The sequence below is a fragment of the Henckelia pumila genome, chromosome 1, assembly GCF_033568475.1.
Source record: "Henckelia pumila isolate YLH828 chromosome 1, ASM3356847v2, whole genome shotgun sequence".
Lineage (NCBI taxonomy): Eukaryota > Viridiplantae > Streptophyta > Magnoliopsida > Lamiales > Gesneriaceae > Henckelia > Henckelia pumila.
Window position 1 is genome coordinate 135,783,831 of NC_133120.1, and position 13,364 is coordinate 135,797,194.

Sequence of the window (13,364 nt, forward strand, 5' to 3'; positions counted from 1 at the left end):
ATTACGTATTTCACCAGAGGAATACCGCAGAGATTGTATCCCTAGGTTCTTAACGGCTCTGATACCATGAAGAAGTGAATAAACAATCTTTATTCTTCTTAATTCAAAGGTAGTTTGTACAACTCTAATTTAAATATAAAGATTACAACTAAATAAGGAAAGAAAACCTACTAAATCTCCTAAAAACAGAAGTAACCTAATATATACATATAATCATATCGGCTGCCCATATACACAAGATTTGATAGAAGACTGATTTGTTAATTTAATATTCTCAATATCCTACAACCACTAATGTACCGAAATACTTATGGAGGGAAGCTATTCTCACTACTACATATTTAATTAATGGAATGCCCTCTAGAGTGCTGAACTGTGCGTCACCCTTAACTATTTTCAAAAATTCCTTTTCCATGTCTCACTTATATTCTGATTTACCTCTCAAACTGTTTGGTTGTGTGGCCTTTGGTCATACGCATCATCATACTCGTGATAAATTAGACCTTCGTGCTGTAAAATGTGTGTTTCTAGGATATTCTCCTACCCAGAAAGGGTATTATTGTCTTGAACCCCGCACAAAAACATTTTTTGTGTCTATGGATGTCACATTCTTTGAATCTCAAAATTTTTTCACACCACCTCTTCAAGGGGAGTAAGTTGGAAGACTCGATATTTAATATAGACTCAGAGAATGTGGGCAGAACAGAATTGTTGGTTATAGATACATCTCATGTAATGTCAGAGCAGAATCTTGATATTAGAACACGAGTTGATGATGATATGTTGTTTAAGCAAGTTTACAGAAGGACAAGACGACCCCAAAGTAAGCAAGACTCCACAATTCCACACGACCAAGTGTCTGAACCAAGGATAGAACCTGAAGTCCCGACTCATTTGAACCCAAATCCAAGTAATGTACCCAAATCCACCTCTAACGTACTAGACTCCTCTATGTCATTAGAACTTCTTGTTGCACTTAAGAAAGGTTTTAGAACTTGAACTCAAAAACCAATCTCAAACACGTCTTACAAAACTTTATCCGTACGCTATTAGAGTTTTATTTTGCAGTTACAAAGTGTGGATGTTCCTAAGACTATACAGGAGGCTCTAAGTGTTCAGAATGGAAGAAAGTTGTACTTGAGGAGATGAATGCACTAAACAAAAGGGAAACATGGGAAATAATGCAACTGCCTAATGGAAAACGAACAGTGGGATGCAAATGGGAATTTACTGTGAAACTTTTTTTAATAAGAAACAACATTATATTAATTACGATAAAATTATAGAGTACAATATGCGGACAAGTGATCCGCCATCGACAAAGAAGTTGTCATGATCCTACCCCTATCAACAAAAGGCAAAAGCTCAATCTCGTAATAAATCGGAGATTGAAACATTATCAAAATCTACATGAGACCCAATCCAAGTAGAAACTTTGATTTTGATCATTTCTCAACACTCGTCAATTGACTCTTCAATGTATTCAAATATTCTTCTATTTCTCTCCAACCACACGGACCAGCATATGCCATGAACGACCACCCTCCAAAAGATGCTTCCTTTCTCGCCCAAAAGATGTCCAAGATCTATAGCGAATAAATCTTGCCTTATCTTGGAGCCACCCAAACCAGCCTCATCTCTGCCAAGGCTCTAGCCTAAAGCCTACTCGTTTAAGTACAATGAATGAACATGTGGTCTTGCGTTTCTCTCTCTTTCCGACACAGCACACACCAATTGGCGCACAGAGCACACGTACGCCACCTCTTTTGCATCATCTCCGAGGTCGGCACCTTGCCCAACACTGCGGTCCACGAAAAAACTTGTACCGGTATTTACTGTGAAACTTAATTCAGATGGATCGTTGGAACGTTATCAGGGTACTGTACTTTTCTATGGTGTAATCTTGTGTCATGGAGAAGTAAAACATAGAAGGTTGTGGCTCGTAGTAGTGGAAAAGCTGAACTTAAGGCTATGGAAAATGGAGTATGTGAGTTACTATGGTTAAAGCTAGTTCTTGAAAAATTAAAGTTAGACTGGGAAGTGCCAATGATGCTATTCTGTGACAAGAAGTCAGCAATTGGCATCGCGACTAATCCAGTACAACATGATCGTACAAAGCATATAGAAGTTGAAAGACACTTCATCAAAGAAAAGCTCGAAGGAGTAATAATTTGTATGCAATTTGTCACATCTGAACAACAGATTGGCGATGCCTTAACAAAGAGTCAGACCCAAGTTCGAAGATTTCATCTTCAAGTTAGGCATGATAGATATTTTGTTCCAACTTGAGGGGAGTGTAGAAAAAAGAACGACAATATTGTATTTAGTGCCAGAATATTTGATTGATATTTATTCGTTATGGTTTGTCTATTAATTAAAGTTAGATTGTGAATGTAATATAGAAATAAGTTTTTGTTGAATATTCTTTTTCCTTATTTACTAGTATTCTCAATCTTTGTAATATGGGTAAAATATATTTTAAAGTAGGAATAGATTATTTCCTTAATTTAACTTTTTCAGTTTTATAAATTAATTTGTCTCTACAATACATTGTTTCTAGTTTTCTATATGGTATCAGAGATCCGGGCAATCTTTAGCCATGATCTCGTTCGGCAGTATGGCATCTTCCAAAGAGGATTCACAGTCCAAACTTCCGCCTGCCGCCCCTGCCGCGAACCATCTTCCCGACGCCTCTCCTTTCTCTTCTATTACCTGCCATAAATTAACCGGCCACAACTACCTCCAATGGTCTCAGTCCGTCAAGATGTTCATCTGCAGCAAGGGAAAGGAGGATCATCTCTCCGGTGCCTCGACGTGTCTTGCTGTAGGAGATGCAAAATTCAAACTATGGACTGCCGAGAACAATATGGTCATGTCGTGGCTCGTAAATTCGATGACCCAAGATATAGGTGAGAATTTCCTCCTCTACAAAACTGCTGCGGAAATCTGGGATGCGGTTCGGACCACGTATTCATCTCAAGAGAATACGTCGGAGTTATTTCGCATTGAGGGCCTGCTTTATGGTCTACGCCAAGGGGAGGACAGCGTTACCACCTACTTTAACGCTCTCACTCGCTTGTGGCAACAATTGGATTTGTTCGCATCCCATGCGTGGACCTGTACCACCGATGAAGCTCTCTTCCGCTCTATCTTGGACACCAAGCGTGTATTTCAGTTTCTGTTGGGCCTCAATCCCTCTTTTGATGCTGTCCGGGGCCGTATTTTGGGCACAAAACCACTGTCTGGCCTTCGTGCTGTTTTTTCTGAGGTACGCCATGAAGAAAGTCGGCGCCAATTGATGTTGGGCGCTCATGGTTATTCTCCGTCTGTTGATGGGTCAGCCCTTGCCACTCATCGACCCAATTTCACTACTGGCCCAGGACCAACAGCGCATAACCCAGCAATCGCTGCCCCCCTTGGTGAGCCCAACATCCGCAATGGCCGCCCATGGTGTCCAAAATGTAAACGGCCCAATCACACCCTCGACACCTGCTGGCGCATCCACGGGAAACCAGCCGATTGGAAGCCGGCTCGGCCTCGCCAGTCCACTGTCGGTGCCGTTGATAGTTCTTCCTCAACTCCGCTGCCCTTCACCAAGGAACAAATGGAGATGCTGAAATCCAAGCTCACTCCATCCACTTCTTCCCGGTCACTCATAGGGGCTGGTAATAGTGCCCATCACTCTGGTATTGCTCATTGTGTCAATGCTCTGCTTTCACAACAAAAATTATCTAATGTCTGGATTGTTGATTCGGGTGCCTCCGATCATATGACTGGGAATTTGTTGTTATTTGACTCTTATCGTCCTTGTGAGGATTCTCATTCCGTTCGGATTGCTAATGGGACTACCTCCTCGGTGGTTGGTATTGGTTCAGTTACTCTTAACCGGGATATTTGTTTACAGTCTGTTCACTTTGTGCCCGAGCTTACTTGCAATTTATTATCCGTGAGTCAACTTAATTCCTCAGCCCATTGCCGCACTGTATTTAATAGTGACTCTTGTATCTTTCAGGATCTGGCTTCGGGGAAGACGGTTGGCTGTGCTGATCTTAGTGCTGGTTTATACCTTCTCCGAATGGACGCTTCTCCCAGAATTAGGCCTCCAAGTGTTCCAGCCTCATTGTTTTCTACTTCTTGCTCCGTTTTTAATTCCAATAGGGATAGTGACTTGTTATTATGGCATTACCGCTTAGGGCATCCAAACTCTTTGTATCTCCAAGTTATTTCCGTATCTTTTCAGTAATAAAATCTCAAAAAATTTACAGTGTGATATTTGTTAGTTTTCTAAACACACACGTCACTCTTTTACGTCCCAACCGTACAAACCATCGGCCCCCTTCTCCCTCATCCACAGTGATATCTGGGGTCCATCGCGCGTCAATAATGTCACTGGCGCTCGCTGGTTCCTCTTATTTGTGGATGATCATACACGGCTCTCTTGGGTCCTCTTGATGAAGGATAAATCTGAAGCCACATCATTGTTCAAAATTTTCCATACCATGATTCAAACCCAATTCTCGGCCAAGATCCAAATACTCCGTTCTGATCGAGCCCGTGACTATTTTAATGTTGTATTGGGTGATTACCTTGCCCTTCATGGCATTATTCATCAAAGCTTATGCGTTGACACCCCTCAAAAAAACGGGGTTGCTGAACGTAAAAATCGTCATTTGCTTGAGGTAGCTCGTTCTCTTTTATTCACAACCAAAGTACCCCAACACTTCTGGGGCAAAGCTGTCCTGACTGCCTCATACTTGATTAATCGCATGCCTTCTCGGGTACTGAAATTTCATTCCCCTGTCCATTCTCTCCTTGCATCGTACCCCAAAACGCACCTTATTCACTCTCTTCCCCTCAAAGTCTTTGGTTGCTCTGCCTTTGTCTACGTTCATTCCCAGCACCGCAGCAAACTCGACCCTCGAGCCCTAAAATGCATTTTCCTTTGGTACTCATCCAATCAGAAAGACTACAAATGTTATTCCCCTGCCACTAGAAAATTCTATCACACCTTGGATGTTACATTCTTCGAAAATGAGCCTTTCTACCCCAATTTCTCCATTCAGGGGGAGCGTAGCAGTGAATCTCCAAATTGGGATCTTTCACTGCTCGAACCCTTGAATAACCTACAGTCAACTCTGCCTGAGTCTCCGTCTGACCCCGATCCTCATCAAACACCACTCAAGGTCTATTCTAGGAGAAATAAGGTTCAAACGGAGATGCCACATGAACCAGTACCAAATCATCCAGACCATGACAATTCTTCAAAGTCAGAATCCACAAAAGATAATCAAGGTACTATTGATCTCAACTATGACTCTAATAATGATGACATACCTATTGCATTAAGGAAAGGGAAGAGGGCATGCACTCAACATGCAATAAGTAACTTTGTCTCTTTTGAGGGGTTATCACCTGCATATTGTGCTTTTGTTTCTGGTATAGATAAAGTTCAGACACCATCATGTATCGAGGAAGCCTTCAAAGATCCAAAGTGGAAAGCAGCAGCATTTGAAGAAATCAAAGCCCTCGAAAAGAACAAAACCTGGCTGATTACTGAACTTCCACCAGGGAAGCGAACTGTGGGGTGCAAATGGAACTTTACAGTCAAACATAAGCCGGATGGAGGTATTGAACGGTATAAAGCACGTCTAGTAGCAAAGGGGTACACACAATCATATGGAATTGATTATCAGGAGACGTTTGCACCAATTGCCAGACTTAACACTATCAGAGTACTTTTCTCTATTGCTGCAAATCTCGATTGGCCCTTATTCCAATTAGATGTCAAAAATGCTTTCCTGAATGGTAATCTTGAAGAAGAAGTCAACATGGACATTCCTCCGGGATTTATGCCAGAAACAATGAAGAACAAAGTGTGCAAGCTAGAAAAATCTTTGTATGGGCTGAAACAATCACCTAGAGCATGGTTTCATCGGTTTACAAATGTGCTGACTAGTGATGAATATTTACAGTGTCAGCCCGATCATACTCTGTTTGTTAAAAATTCTGATGACAAAGTTACAGTTATTATTGTCTATGTGGATGACATTGTGCTTACTGGAAATCATGAGAGGGAAATGAATCGGATAAAAGGTGTTCTTTCAAAAGAATTTGAAATGAAGGACCTTGGACCTCTTAAGTATTTTCTAGGCATGGAAGTGGCCAGATCCTCACTTGGGATTTCAGTTTCTCAGCGAAAGTATGTTCTCGATTTGTTGAAAGAAACAGGAATGCTAGGATGCAAACCAACCGACACCCCAATGGATCCAAATGTCAAGATAGGAACAGAAGAAAAACATACACATACTGTTAAGGGCAGATATCAACGATTGGTGGGTAGACTTATATATCTCTCTCATACCCGACCAGATATTGGCTTTGCTGTGAGTGCGATCAGCCAACACATGAATAACCCAAGTGTAGAACACATGGAAGCAATATATCGCATACTGAGATATCTAAAGGGAACACCTGGGAAGGGATTACTCTTTAGGAAAACTACAGTAAAAAATGTGAAAATATTCAGCGATGCAGATTGGGCCGGCTGTCCGATTGACAGGCGATCTACTTCCGGGTACTGCTCTTTTGTGTGGGGGAATCTTGTGACTTGGAGGAGTAAGAAACAGCCTGTTGTAGCTCGCAGCAGTGCAGAAGCAGAATATCATGCATTGTCCAATGGGATATCTGAAGGAATGTTGATAAAAAGACTGCTCACCGAGTTGAGATTGGAAGATAATCATCTAATAGATATGATGTGTGACAATCAGGCCGCCATAAGAATTGTCAGAAACCCAGTGCACCACGATCGAACCAAACATGTTGAGCTATATAGACACTTCATCAGTGAAAAGATTGAGCAGAAAGTAATCAATCTCCAGTATGTTCCGAGTCATTTGCAAATTGCAGACATCCTAACAAAAGCTCTAGCTCGACCTACCTTTGATGAGTTGAAGTCCAAGCTGGGCATGATAAACATTTACTACCCAGCTTGAGGGGGAGTGTTGAATATTCTTTTTCCTTATTTCCTAGTATTCTCAATCTTTGTAATATGGGTAAAATATATTTTAAAGTAGAAATAGATTATTTCCTTAATTTAACTTTTTCAGTTTTATAAATTAGATTGTATCTTTCATTCATCATTCAATGAGAATAGAATTTGTCTCTACAATACATTGTTTCTAGTTTTCTACAGTTTTGTATATATAGTGTAGGGTTGTATTGTGAGTAATTATTCAGAAAAGAATTTTTTTACCACACATATGGTTGTCCCTATCGTTCCTGTTTATCTTCGACATATACTCTTCATATTCTCCATTTTTCTTGGATATGCTCTATCTTATTGACTTTTTTCCACTAGCAAGATTAATAACCACCCTAATTGTCCAGTAACTTCAAGAAATTATACAAAGCTGACAATTGGTTAAGGAGGCTTCCACTACATGGAGGTTACTATTTGAAACGGATCATGCTTTCCAACTAACAAGCGAGGCATCTAATAGAAAAAAATTCTTCTAGCACAATTATTCTCAATAGAAAAAAATTCTTCCACCATCCTTTTCTTGTACGGGACATTTATTCTTAAGTTGATAGAATACACTTTATTTTCTATTTTATGGTATGAACAACACATTTATACTAAGAACCAATGTGTATTTTTCAAAAGAAGTTTAAAAAAAGTATCATTCCTTCTACAGTTAGGTCCTTTCTCTACACCAGCTTTGGATCATAGAAATTGTCTCTCATTGATGACTATACTAGAATGAGTTAGGTCTACTCACTAAAATCTAAGGATGGCATGTAAACATTGTTCCTCAATCTTGAAAATGATTGTCACAATTTTTTCCTGAATTTTGAAAATGCTTGTATTTAAAACACATGATAAGGACTTTTATTCTGAAATGGTCGTATGATTGTAAACTCAATCCCTTGCTAAGGCATTCATAGAATGGAATTCTTGAATGTTCACACACCCCCCAACAAGGGATTAAGTTAACAAACTCACGACCATTGTCAGAATGGAAGAACTTATCATGTGCACACACCCCCCCAACAAGATGGCATCGTGAATGAAGCATTAAAAATGCCGTATTCTTGAAGTGGCACAGGCTTTATGATTCACTAACATTTCTGGGGTGATGCTACCATTACTAGTACTTGTCTTATCAATTGCTATCTGCTTGTAGCATCAACTATCAAAACTCCTACATGACATGCCATCCAAGTTTCACTCGATCCCTTCTACGTCGAATTTTGTCGTAGAATTTTAAGTTTGTCTTTTCTATTCATGTCAACTCACCCCGAAGGAACAAGCTTGATCCTTCTGCTCTTAACTGTGTCTCTCTTGTCTTAAGGGCTGCAAGGGGAAATATTATGTCTAGATGGATATTCAATTCCACGAGCACGAGTCTGATACACCAACTTCTGAAAATATCCCCCACTCCCCCCTCACACACACAAGCATCGATTGGCACTGAGAGACGGTCTTGTAACTTTTTGTTACAAGAGAAGGAGCTCTGTTGCTCAGCGAATGTGTACGCGTGTGGACTAGCATGTAACAGAAATAGTGATTAATGGATGTAAATAGTTATATCTCTCATTTGGACCCACAAGAAACAGACTATCTCCACACTTAATTGTCAACTTTACGAGTATATGGCCATTTAAACAAAAGAGCACCTAAATTAACATTCTCCACTCTTGGAATATTGCCATGTATAGTCTCTCAACCTAACACCTGGAAATTGAAGAAAGATATGAGGGAAAAGAACAGTACCGAAATTTTAAGAAGTTGGCATATTCTAGTCACTTCTCCTTGCAGAAAACTATGCAGGCTTTTCTGCTTATGGAGCAACAAAAATCTTTCCACTGAATCAAAAGTGTCAAGCCCAGCAGGAAAAGAGCTCTGTCCAAACATGCAATTTGGTATATCAGTTGTAGAATTTTCTGTTGGCAAAGGCTGAGATTGGTTACTGGCCACAGTAGTATAATTCCCTGCATCATCAAACAAAAAATTTGTGCGAATATTCTGAACAACAATATCCATGTAGAAGGGATCACAGAATTAAGTGAACTGAGAGAAGGATACTCAAAATGCAAAAATTACAAAACCTTGGTAATGAAGAATGTAACAGTTACCTGACTTGGAACCAGTAATTTGAGTTACTGGATTCTCTGACAGGTCACCTTGAGCAGAGGATGGATCCACTTTATTATTCACCACCTGTTTTCGTTTCTTACTTGCATCACCATTCTCACAACCAAACGTCCTAGGTGGTTCCACAAAGAATTGAACCCTCTTCCGGTTCCGTGGACATGGGCCCTTTAAATGCTTCCACTCGGGATTTTTCCTTTCCAACAGATTTTTCCAAAATATGTAAGGTTCTACCCCATTCATCAACTGAATTTTTCCCTCACCAAAATTCCGAGAGATCGATTTATAGTATCCATCATGCAAAGTAACTTTTGAGATGAGAGGATTGATATAAAAAATTTCACAATCATCAGATATTATGGCATGAAACTCCATGATAACCTCGTTCAAAAGCAGTTCTCCTGGAAAACTTCTTAAGTCAATACTGCTGCTTACAGCATGATACTCATCCAATTTGTTAAACAAGTAAGAAGCACCCCACATGAGCAAAGTGTCATATGCGACCCGACCTTTCGACCTTGAACTTGCCAAACTAGTATCAAGATTTATTTTTTTCTTTGCTAGGACAAGGGCTCCTTCTTCAACTGTACATGATGAATACAACCGAAAAACTTTGATCTGCTCAACTTTCGAATCAATTGATATCTTTTCAAGTGCTCTCAAATCATTTGCTGGATTCCAGTCACTATCATATATGATGATAAGATTCGAGGATGAGAGTTTTATGGAAGAATTACAAGCTCGATTTTCTAAAAGAAAAACAAATTGCCCAGTTTCCCTTTTGTTGAACCGGTATATCGCAGCTTGCTTTCTGGAATTGATAACCCTTGCATCGACTCGTTCGTAAGTATTTTCACCAAATCTTTGGCGTAAAAAGTCATCCAATATATCTCCAATTGTTGCCCCTTCAGGGCCAACAATCATCTGAAAGCATCAATGATAATCGAAACCAATAACTAAATGTTATAATATAGAAAATGATAACACATCCAAACAAAAAACCCAAAAGCAAAAAATAAGGTAGAAAAATGAAACTGAGAATTTGTTCATTCTCCACGGACATCTCATTTGTTAGAGATACCTGATAAAGTATCACTACTTGTAACCCTCGGGTCTTAATCTCTGAAAGCATCAAGTCAAGAACATGTAATTTCCCACTTGCTTTTATCCCGATTTCTAAAATCTCCGCAACAGGATGCTGCTCATCAAACAGAGCTTTTTGTGTAGAGGTGTCCAAGAGATACGGATGATCACAACACTGAATGGAAAGTAATCAAATTTTAAAAACTTTATTTCTTATAAAACATTTTATACATATAAAGAATATGTGTAACAAAGAGTTGGAAGTTGCTTGTCCATGCATCTCACATGTACTAAAACTGCCACAATTTTTACACAAGTTCCTATCATGTATTGAAAGTGGTAATAACTGAACCAATGTTGCTCAAGTAATTGAAATGGAACTCCTTGTTCATGATACGGTGGTCTTGAGCATTTGCTTCAAAACACGGATATGCTTGGCAACACTCAAAACAAGGATACTGTCATATAGCAGCTTAACAGTACAATATGTATGAGAAGGCAAAACAAAAACTGCCAAGTAAACCTTTCGGACAGTAAGAAGAATGTCGCGGAGGACCCCAACCAAGTCACTTTTTGAATTAGAGCGCAGAGCATTGGAGTTAAGAAGTGCATCACAATACAGCTCGAGCTGATAGTTTGATATTTGAACTGGGACCCAATACTCAATAAATTTGGAGACTTCGGAAGTGCTCTCAATTGAAGTATGACACAACAACCTCTCCAGTTTACAAGAATCGACGTCTTTGTTGAAGTTCAAGCACCTTACTTTGTCAAAATCATCATGAGAATGAAGCCATGGCAATAGATTAAGGTACTCGGGTGTCGTATCCTGAGGCTTAGAAATAGGATTGTTTTAAAACAAATGGAGATCGTTATACCAAAATGATCAAATCCAAGATGTGAAAAGTACCTCCTTTCCATCAGTGATCAAGAAAATCCTCAAATCTGAAGCAAGAGTTTTGATTGGTTTGAGAGTATTGGGTACCACAGAGTGCTGGCAGTCATCAATCACAATTGCTTTCCACCTTATGCTTCGTAACACATCTATATCCTGTATATTGATTTGAAAGACAATCAAATGTAGAACAATGAAACATGCAACCGAATCATAGGGTCCCTCCAATCACAAAATATTTTTCTGCAAGCATCAATTTTTTCAGATAGTGCATACCAGCATGAAAATAACGGATAGCACATAAGAACGAAGTAGCTTCTAATGGTTGGGATTTGATTAGGAAGACAATAAAAGTCAAGTGAAAATTTACAGTTACAGATTTTGCAATCAACCAGGAGGCAAACTCTAAACATCTGATCAGAAAAAGTGAAATCATGTTCATACCTCTACAACAGCTTGCATAGAAGAAAGAAGTACTTGAAACATTACACAACCTTCTTCTTCATGAAATTCTGATGCTCTAATACCCTTCCTGGTTTCTCTGATTCCATCATAAATAACAACATCAACTGTTGGTGCCAACCGTGCAAACTCCGCTTCCCATAGAGCAAATGATTCAGATGAAGCAATAATGAGGAAAGGCTGACACATTGTTGTCATTGACTGAATAAAGAGTATTAGAGTGATTGCTCGATCCTGCATGATTACAAACTAGTATCCATCACAATGGGCTAAAATTTTAGGATTAGAGAAGACTTCACCAACACAAACACAATGCTGATCCACGTGTACCACATCCCAAAGATATAGCCTGAAAATGAATACCGCGATATGTAAACTGTTCATGTGTGTGGAGATAATTATTTATTTAAGGATGTTTTAAGTATTTGGCATATATTAATGTACACCTTATATAATTGATATGCGTTGATAATCGTCATTGTATGATTTATTCACGTGCAGAGAGAGATAGAGAGTGACAAGAAAATAATTCTGAGACATATTTCTAAAATTATCTTTGTTTTCTTGGTTTCATTATAGTAGAAATCAACATCAGCATCGGTGGCAAGTGGATGTAGCTTTCACTTCGATAGTGAACCACTATAAACATTAAGTATTCTTGTGTTTATCTTTCGGCAAATGCGGATTATGCTGAAAGACACAGAAGGTTAACTACAGGGTATTGTACGTTCCTTGGAGTAAATCTTGTCGCTTGGCGAAGTAAGAAACAAAATGTTGTAGCAAGGTCAAGTGCCAAGTCAGAATTCAGAGCAATGGCTCAAGGGGTTTGTGAGTTGCTCTGGTTGAAGATCATCTTGGAAGATCTAAAGGTAAAGAGGAGTGGACCTACGAGACTTTATTGCGACAAGAAGTCAGATATTAGCATTGCTCATAATCCGGTGCAGCATGATCGAACAAAGCATATTGAAATTTATAGACACTTCATTAAGGAGAAGGTTGACAGTGGCTTAATTTGTGCACCATATGTCTCTTCAAGTCATCAGCTAGCCGATATATTCACCAAAGGATTAAATGGTCCGCAGTGTTCTAAAAGACAGCGCCTAGGCCGCAAGACGCAAGACGCCTCAAAATCCGTCAGGCAGCTGCTTGGATTAACATATAATATTTTTTATTTTTATTTTTTATTTTTAAAAAAAGATTATTTGACGGATGAAAACGAGAAATATGTCATGTATTTCGAGTTGAATTCGTCAAATTCGAAAACGAGGAATTATTGGAGAAATATTAAGATGAACAAGAATAATTAGATATTCAAAATTGAAAAAACACCACTTAGGCAGGTGAATTAGATAAAGATAAATTATTGGAGAAATATTAAAATGAATCGTACTAAAATAATTAGATCTTTGGGCTAAAAAGAAAAAACCGCCTAAGCGGCCGCCTAGCGTCTAGGCACTAGTAGGTGGGTGACCGCCCGCGTACCGCTTTTTAGAACATTGATAGTCAGTTGTTTCGAGAGATCGTGTCCAAGTTGGGAATGATAGAGATACCTATTCACCATCTTGAGGGGAGTATTGGAGATATGGAAATATAACCAGCATCAGATCTTATCTTATCTTATCGTTGAAAATTAGGAAATTATGTACCAATTGTAAATTAGGACGAGATCCTTTAATTAAAGGGATTATAATTTTGTTTCTATTTTTCTGAGCATGTTAGTGTGCCTATAAATTAATTGTTAATTTGATCAAAAAAAAATATTAATTGTTAATT

At 39.0% G+C, this 13,364-nt stretch overlaps 1 protein-coding gene across 9 annotated transcripts in view; it reads right to left on the reverse strand.

Annotated features, from left to right (window-relative positions):
• The window catches only part of LOC140888080 (uncharacterized), a 55,048-nt gene that overhangs the window by 12,798 nt on the left and 28,886 nt on the right, over positions 1–13,364 (reverse strand). For 8 of the 9 annotated variants that reach the window (XM_073295764.1, XM_073295759.1, XM_073295783.1 and 5 more), the window contains 6 exons: positions 11,574–11,825; positions 11,145–11,285; positions 10,758–11,069; positions 10,233–10,409; positions 9,136–10,075; positions 8,774–8,991 (listed from right to left, as the gene is read on the reverse strand). In XM_073295764.1, the coding sequence (XP_073151865.1) occupies positions 8,774–8,991; positions 9,136–10,075; positions 10,233–10,409; positions 10,758–11,069; positions 11,145–11,285; positions 11,574–11,825 (2,040 nt within the window). The remainder of the gene's footprint in view (positions 1–8,773; positions 8,992–9,135; positions 10,076–10,232; positions 10,410–10,757; positions 11,070–11,144; positions 11,286–11,573; positions 11,826–13,364) is intronic. The other variant, XM_073295763.1, reaches the window with a different exon arrangement.